Genomic DNA, 9,198 nt, shown 5'->3' with positions numbered 1-9,198 from the left:
GTTTTCCAGGCGAGGTTTTAATTAGGCAAAGATTTGCATGTATATGAGTTTATATCAATAGCCCAATTTAATAAAGGCACATGTGCATACAGTTCCTTTCTTGGCAGTAGACCTCTTCAATATGGCAATGCAAAGCTGTAATTCTTTAAAACACATGCTTGTAAACTTCCATTGCATCCATGCAAATTATTTAAGGAACACAGGTTCAGTAGGAGACAGGGAAGAATGAATCTTTCAGAAGCCTTTGCCTGTCAGAAAGCTCTCAGGTACATCTAAAAGATGCTCTCAGGTACATCTTACTTTTTCATATCTGTGAAGAACAGATTCCAAGATCAGTCTAGTGACACAACTTCTGCTTAATTGTGCCATGAGAACAGGTATATCTAATCTAGAATCTAAACTCTTATAAATAAAAGTGGACTGGAGAACACTGAGTATTTTTAGCTTATATTTTTTCCTATGCTCCCTGTTCCATTTTTTTTTCTTCACCATATAAACCTAAGGAGTAGTGGAACTGGGTATAATGGACCTTAAGACAATAATAGTTTTTTCTGATTGTGAAGACACTTCCCAAGAAAATGTAATTTTGGCACCAAACTCTTAATATTATCTGCAGAATTGAATACATGAGTACCTTTTCCTTTAGCACGTGATCCTGTCTACATTTGCTTACCACACTTTGGAAAATTGATTCCCACTTCAGAGCTTGAGCTGAGACAGAGGAATGGAGATGCAAGCAGAAAATCAATGTAGATTTCCAAACCCAAAATGAGTGAAAGCTTCCCAAGCTCCTGACAAGTGCTTTTCTCTGATTCAGGATATGTCCCTTCTTAAAATACCGAAGCAGTTGTCCCTTCTTGAAATAGCAACCAGGCACAGACAACTCACTGCAGGCATGCTCTTCAAAAATAGCCAAACCCCCCATTTCCATGGTGCTTCAGGGAATTTCCTCACACAATCTGATGCATGCAAGATACAAACCTCATCATTTGTGTTTACTACTTTCTATGAATTTATGCGAGAGTTTCTCTTTATAAATGTCTTTGCTTGTACTTTACTTACAGAACAAGCCCAAACAACCTAGTTTTGAACATAATAAAATACTATAATTATATACAGCCTATTTTATTTTGGTTAATAGAATTATATGTGAGATACTGACTATTGTATCCTGCAGAAATGGTAAATAAAGCAGGAATTTCTAAAGACAGGAATTAGTGCTAGGCTTTTTATTCAATAAATATAAATGTTAAATTAAATACCATAGACACAAAGCAGCATTAACACAGAGTCATTCATTTCTGCTGTAGCTTCCAGATAATTTACCATGATTACCTCAGGTAGGTCTTCAGCTTTACTGACAACAGAAATATACAAGAAATACATAAAACCAAGCCACAAGTACTTCACCTTTATCTTTTGAAGATTTATTAAAATAATCCAAATAAAATCACATGACAACTTAAAATAATTGCATTGCTAGCCCAGTTTTGTATTAAAAAAAAAATCTTTAGTTTAAGAGAACAAAAACAGTATTTCTTAAACTTTTATCAAAAAGTAAGAATCATATATCATATAGATATATCATATCATATAGAATGCTACAGCCAGGATGCTTTTCTCTGAAGATTTGCTGTTCATTGGAGGCAAAGAAATATAATTTCATCTTTTTGAGTAAGAAATGTTTCCTTTCCAACTTGAAGATCCAACTTAGTACATGATATAATAATTTTCTCTTCCTAAATCACCTGGATGTGCTGAAAATTAGAAAAGAAACATGGAAATGTTTTGACTGTAGCAATTGTAAATAATTTGTTTCTCCCTTCATTGAACAAAAAAAAGTCTTCTCTATTCTTACTTGCTGAACCTGAGGTATTTTACAGATATCCAGCATTATTTTACATCAAATAAACCCAACAAGAGGAAGCACACATTGGGGTTCATCATAGGATGGCAAAGGTCTGGCAGAAGGGCATATCCCCTTTGAATACATCATTCACACTTCTCACACTTTATTTGTTTTGAAAATGAATAGAAGGGCTTACAGCTCACACAGTCTCAGCCTCTCTCCTGATGGGCACTGCTTTTTCATGCTGAAATTCTGGCTTTCTTAAAGGCAGCAGAAGTTTTGACACTGAATTCAAGCAGGGTCATGTTTTTGCTGTCATTTTTTGATCATTTTAGTTAATGATTTCACTTGATCTCTGTATCCTGGTTTATACAGACCACTCAGATGAACACTTACCATTCCTACAAGTCAAGTAGTTAACTATGTCCTATTTTTTCTCCCTTTTTAACAAACCAGTGTTTGATTTGCTCTCTGCCAACAGAGCTAGGAATAGCATACCCTCAGTCTCTTCGTGCCCTGATTTGCAGTATATTGTATGTTATGAAGGTGTGGAATTGGATTAAAAGCTACGGCACACTGCTCTGAAGATGAACCCACTGCAGGTGTGCTGCTTAATAGGATTTTAATTTGGTAGCAAGTGAAAAAAAAGCAGAAGCCTAGAATGAGATTTTCTAGATTAAAAAAAATGCTATTCATGCTGAGAGAAAGCAACTGCAAGCTCTGTGATAAGGAATAAAGATCTGGCCAATTTTCTCTGAACCGCACTTTTATAGATTATGGCTTGTTCAGAGCATCTCTGTTACTGCCACTGGTTTCATCAGTTTTGAGTTCGTACTATGTGTGTTTGGCTCTATAGCATTTCATCTGCCACACTTCCCTGCTAAGCCAGTGTGTACAAATCTTCTACTATCTTGTCCCCTGCCCTCTATGGTTTTTTTCCTATAAAATCAATGTTTTCCTTGGGAGATGCCACCATCCTGGTATGTATTCTGTTTTCCAGAGTATTAACTCTATTTATTAATTCTATGTATTAATTATTTAAACTATATTTAAAGATAACATCCATAAATGTACTGTGCTGTTCAAAATAAATGGGAAAAGATGCCTGCTGAGGAATCTAATTTATATTCAGCATCAACTAGGAATGGAAGACTAGAAACAGATGGAGAAGGAAGAGGAAGAATAAAGGTGATAACTAAAAGATCAGGAAGGGATCTGCTAAGCCACACATATTGGTGCTGCTGATATCAGGGTAAGGTTGGAAGATTCTTTTCTGATTTGTGTTACCAGTCTTCCCTCATATTTTTCCAGGGTTTTGTAGCAAGACCAAGTGGTTAACACTAATTTCAATGAGCTGAGTGGGGAGGTGTGATGAACAGATTTTTTTTTTCCCACAGCATGACAGGCTGTAGAGAAGGCATAGAAATGCCTTGTGGAGCAAGATTAAAAACTATGAAGGTTGGGTGATGCTGGCAATGGATGGGGTGGAGGATGAGAACTGATTAAAAGCTCTGGGTTACAGAAAGCTGCCAAGCCTGCCTAAGGTGAAGGAATTAAAAGCAAAAATTATGAAATAAACCTGAGCAATATGTCAGGCAGCAGAAATGTGGTCCAGGAAACAGCAGTGTGGCTGATGGATGCTGCTGTGGCTGCTGGGAGTTGAGATACCCAACAGAATGGGCTGTGGCCAAAGGGGGATTAGTCAAGGGCAGGGACAGATGGTTCCTTGGAAGCATGATGATGATTTTTGGTGGTCAAAAGTCACAGAACAAAAATCCTCATGCAATGGAAATCTTGTCAGAGGAATACAGAGATGGCAATACAAACAAAGCAGTGGGTGATCGAGATGCTTTTGGCAACTGTGTTTTTTCAGCAAGCCATGGCATCAGTGCTGATATACAAAAGAAAGAATCTGCAATAGCCACGGTGGGAGCACCACCCATCTGAAGAACATGAGCAGGCAGAAGTGCTCACTCATTCACTCACTCACTCACTCACTCACTCACTCACTCACTCACTCACTCACTCACTCACTCTCACAGCTCCTGAAGCCCTTTTCAGCTGCAGGTTCAAGTTTTTCGACTCCATCTCAAACTGTAAGCACTTGAACCACAACAGAACAAGTCCTTACTAGAATATCTTTTTCATCCCAGTTATTAGCATCTTGCACATGGACTGGTAGATTCCATCATCTGTTAGGTTATTTGATGTCTAAACTTCTACATTTTCTCAGTCATTCACTGTGTCCTTCTCTCATCCACACCTTCTCCCAAGTCCACATTCTCCACATTTTATACTCTTCCCCTTTTATTCCGAAAGGGATGATTCCTCATCCCTCACTCTAATCAGCCTTGCTCTGTTCTTATGATCAGGTACAAAAAATTCAAAACTGGTACATATTTATAAGCACATCACTTCCACAGACCAAACCTGGGTTAAGCCCTCGTCTGATGACCCCTGCAAAAAGCATTGCAATGAGCATAGGACATACAAAAGGCAGCACAGTGAAGAGCACAGGAAATGAAGAGCACAGGAAAAGGGCAGACAGATATTGAATAAAATTTCTAGTGGTTCATTTCCTCATTTCTGACCATCAATGATTTAGAGCTCTCTTGCAAATTGTCAGCAGCCAGCACAGTTTGCATTTTGACAGCACAGTTTGCATAAAGGTGATATGGTGGGATGGGTCTTTATTTTACATTTGAAAAATAACAAAAGCTGTCTATGCCCATCACATGTATAAGTCATTCTTGGTTTGTCCCCTGTGTGCCTGCTTACTCCAATTTTCTTTGCTGAGCTAGTCTTAGCATACTTTAGAAAAATTAGGGTCCCTTACAGGGCCTTATAATTAATAAAGATGTTTTTAAAACAGTCAATTTCCACTCCTGTGCTAGTGTATGGAAACTGAATACCTTTTGGGAATAAAATAACAATAGTAGCATCACCCCAAAAATGTCATTTTCTTTGTGAGTCTTGGTGCCATTAACATTTTTCTTTCACAGTTCTATGGAAAACACAGTGTTCTCTGAGACATAAGACAAGTGCTCTTACTGCATGGAAGAGAAATATGAAAACATCTGGATGTCTAATTCATCACTTGCATGAACCACAGAGGCTTGATCCATATTCCCATGTGTTCTTGTATTTTAGAAGACTTAGAGTCTGTCTGTTTTCTACCTTTATGTCACACCAAATGCTAGTAAGTTTGGAGCAGTGGACTGACTGCAAGAAAACCTGGTAGAGGAGAAGGGTCTCAAGGATTTCATATTTCTGAAGCTATTTCATATCTTTTGATAAAAGTAACAGATAACTGGGGGGCAGAGAGCCTCTCACTGCGTCCTAAAGTGAGGAAAAACCACATTGTGCCCTCTCTTTTTTGATGGATAAATCCATGCAGTCTGCTGTCAGCTAGCCCATGGCCTGCTCCCAGCCCACCAGAACGGCACTGCTCTTCCTTAGACAACATTTGGGGAATCAGAAGGAGCTCCTGATGTCTGCTGGAAACCTAAGGAAAGAATCAGGAACCTGTGGTGCTGGGGAGATGGGTGATGTTGAGATTACAATCCATTGATATCATGGTGGGGTGGGGGCAGGATGTAGAGGATGTTTTGTGAGCTGAGGTTTCAGTGACATTGGACACAGCTCCATGCAAACCTGGATTTTGTTAGTTCTACTTTACGTGCAGAAAAACCCCAATCAGCCACACACCTCCCAATCTGTCCTAATTTGCCCAATTTATAACATTGCCCCCATAATTTTCTTTTAAGTTAATGTTAATTTCACCTTGCTGACAGTGGCTGTGTTCACCAAACAACTCAGAACTCTGGAAAACATTGCTTAATCCGAAGTTATTCTGGTTCTGCATCACAAGAGCTGTCTGTGGAGCACTGGCTTGAGGTTCCTCCTCAGCAAAACAGGCTGAGAGATGGCTGGGCTCGTAAACACACAGAACAGGGACCTCATTTTGCTTTGCAACCAAGGCATTTCCTTCTTCCTTCTCCTCTTCTATATAGGACTGGAAAATGTGAGCCGCAAAATCAACAAGTAGCATATTCAACAAAAGCCAGGATCCTAGGTTTAAAGAAAAACAAAGATAATTATGACAACCTCTTCATTTGCATATCTTTATGATGTGTTCTTTTTTGAAGGGCTTCATTATAGTAATTGGCTAGACAAAGTAATGGACTAGCACTCATCAAACAGTACTTACAAAATTATGTACTTCCAAATAACCCAGAAAAATAAGCACCACTGCTAATTTTAGACTTATGAAAAAATTTTTTCCCTTGTTTAACTAGAGAGGAAAATTGTGTTCATTCACTTTCTTGTTCAAGTTCCTCCTCTACATTCACTTCTACTACAGGGCTTGTCAATAACCACATATTATCCCCATTCTCCCCTCAGACAGATAAATCGTTCCACCTCTTCCCAAGCGAAACCTCCTACAGACATCTGTGTGTGTTATATCTATGACATTAAATGACCCACCCTGCAGCTTGGACCATAAGTGATAAAAGCCAAGAAAGTCTCACTGAGGCCATTGACTTTTAAATCATACCTTAGTTGAAAGCCCTTACAGTAAAAAGTAGATCTTCCATGCCATAAATCTGCATAGGAATTCATCAAGCAATTTATAACCTCTGCATCCCACAAACTAGTTTTATATGGACATCAACAAGGAGATATCACAATCTATATTAATGACCACAGTTTACAGAGCTTAAAAATGAAAAATACTCTCTTTTGGTGTTCTATGTGTCTATGAAGCTGCTGCTTCTACTGTTCATCCTTTTGAGGATCCTTAAACTAGGAAAGTAGGAGGAAGTGCTTGTTTACCTACGGAACAAGGAAAGGGATTTTTATAGTTGGAGTTGCAACTATATTGATTTGTTAATAGTAGTTCAAGAGTGTTTCTAACAGTCTTACAGGTGCTTTCAATATATTCTCTAAGAGTAAGCATGAAGCCAAAGCTGCCACTCTCTTTTGGGATAATACAGAGGAACACAGTTCTCAAGAGGACCCAGGCTGAAGCATCCTGCTTGCAGAAGAGGAATGTACAGCTCACTGCTCAGTCTCCACGGCTTGGCAGTGCTGCCTTGAATGCCTTGGAAGGCAGCAGAGCTGTGTGAGCTGACATGAAACTCTGTGAGGGAGGTGTGCAGAGGCACATTTTCTGGATAGGAAATGGAGCTGAAGAAGCTGTAGAGGTCTACAGAGGCCTTACAGCAGGGGTAACTGCAGGGCTCCTCTGATCTCCCTTGGGCATCACCCATGTAGGAGCTGGGCTGGAACAGGGTGAAAGCCAATCCTAAATTGAGAGGTGTGAGTGTGCCAGTGTATTATGTCTGCTGGATGTGGCAAGCTAGAAGGCAAGAGGTCAAGTCAGAAGTAAGATTAGTTTTGGTTACTGGATTAACATGACACACATTTCCCCAGGTAATTGTGTTTCCTCAGTATGGATGCTACATAGTTCATATTTTGAAGAAATTCTGAGATTTAAGACATTTCTGGAAAGCAATGTTCCCAAGTACAGAACTTTTACACCAGATGGCTTGTTAACAGAACTGCTTCAGCCTGTCTGCTAAAACTCAGTGTCCTAAAGGACTAGAAACATGCAAAAATGCAAAAAAAAAAAAAAAAAAAAAAAAAAGGGCCTTTTAAAGATAGAAACATGCAAAAAAAAAAAAAAAGGGGGGGACATTGATAGATCAAATACAACATCTTAAGGAGCAAAGATAATAATGACCATATTATTGAAGCATGACAGCAAAATATTAAACAATATTTTTAAATCTCTTATATTTGAAATAAATTCAATTTTACTGTTATTTTAATAGGAAAACTGTCATAAAATGAGTGAAAATGTAATTTGTAATTAGTTTAACAAAGTCGCTGCAGACCAAGGAATGTGTTCCATCCATTGTATCCCATTCATCAACACAACTGCAGAACAGGGAGGCAATTCATTAAACTCTTCTTGTGGTGGAAAGAGGGAAGAGGATTTTTTCGTCATGGGGGATTTCAATAACCATTATACTTCCAGTGCAGTTCTTGGAATGCATTCTCAATTTATTCATTGCCAAAAATATTGCATGTAACATTGGAGAGTTTTGTGCAGAACTCCTCTGGAGAGAGAGAAAGGACTGATTATTTTACTCTCACTGTAATGCAGCAGCTGATGGATGAGGAACCCTACTGTGTTATGTTCCCTGCAGACACAGAACAAAACTCTGATCCTGCTCCAGACAGTTTACAAGTAAACAGAAGGCAAAAGGCAGCAGCTTGATGCAGAAGAAAAGCATGTTCATAAATGCACTAGCACAGGCATTAATGGGGTAAGAATATTGAAGAACACAAAAAGCAACAATCTTGATATATTATTTTGTTATGTATTTATAGCAAACACATGAAAACATGGTTTTGAAGGGGCATTTCAATGAAAATAGTGAGGTTTTCTTTGGCTATTTGTATGAAGTTGCATCCAACAGAAGAGTTAAAAATATGAAGGTGCTCCTTTGAAAATCTAAAAGGCATTTCATACAGTTTGGGATAAGATGCAACTCACAGTAGACAGTACATTTCTGCAGAAATGGCACCTTTGTGAGGTGTTACAAGTGAAGAGAAAAGCAGTTAGGGTAGAGATTGGACTGATTAAAGACGTGTTTGTATTACTTCAAGCCTCTTTGAATGAACACAACTGCACAGTTCCTTCCCTTCTCCCACCTTGCACTGGTTTATGATGGATTTGATGTTTGACAGCTCAAAGCCCTAAGAAGGAAAGATAAATAACCCAGCTAAAGAAGTGGCTATTTTTCAGTCAGTTCAATACCTTCAACAGGTGTGCTGCTAGCTAGGCAAGAACTTAGGTCAGTGTAAGACATCAAGTAAGATGAGCCTATATCTGTTGTCAGAGGAACTAACTGCTTTTTTGGCAACTAGTTATTGCAGTGGCTCTGCTCTGGCTGCATTATACAGAAAGAACCTGGGGGACTCAGAGCTATCACTTGAGATGTCTGGAATGCTTACAGTTTGGAATATTAGTGGCCCCAGATCTCCATCAAACCATTTTGCTGTGGTGTGCAGCTCTTCTATGGAGAGAAAGCAGAGGCTCTCCCCTCAGGCTGTTCCCTGTTTCCCCACAAAGTACAATTTCTGCCAAAAGAGGGAGTCCCGGCCCTCCTGCCATCTACAGCTGCATGCTCCTAATCTCCTCTCTTCTGCTCATCCTAGAGTTTTGCTCAGAGAACCGGTTTGGTCAAAACCTAATAATTTAATTTCCCTGAGCTGGCTAGCCACATCACCAGGAGAATGGTGATAAAAAGAAAGGAACAGGAGAAGAGATGCCTCTA

The 9,198-nt window shown here is 39.0% G+C and overlaps 1 protein-coding gene across 1 annotated transcript in view; it reads right to left on the bottom strand.

Moving 5' to 3' along the window:
- Positions 1-1,647: 1,647 nt before the first annotated feature.
- The window catches only part of RFX8 (regulatory factor X8), a 31,589-nt gene continuing 24,038 nt past the window's right edge, over positions 1,648-9,198 (bottom strand). The window contains exons 15-16 of the mRNA XM_039714428.1: positions 5,633-5,920; positions 1,648-1,748 (exon numbers count right to left, since the gene is read on the bottom strand). Coding sequence (XP_039570362.1) covers positions 1,711-1,748; positions 5,633-5,920 — 326 coding nt within the window. The 3' untranslated portion in view covers positions 1,648-1,710. The remainder of the gene's footprint in view (positions 1,749-5,632; positions 5,921-9,198) is intronic.

This window comes from Passer montanus, unplaced genomic scaffold (genome assembly GCF_014805655.1).
Source record: "Passer montanus isolate IOZ18808 unplaced genomic scaffold, ASM1480565v1 scaffold3, whole genome shotgun sequence".
Lineage (NCBI taxonomy): Eukaryota > Metazoa > Chordata > Aves > Passeriformes > Passeridae > Passer > Passer montanus.
Note: the sequence above shows the minus strand (reverse complement) of the source record. Positions and strands in the feature narration are given on the sequence as shown.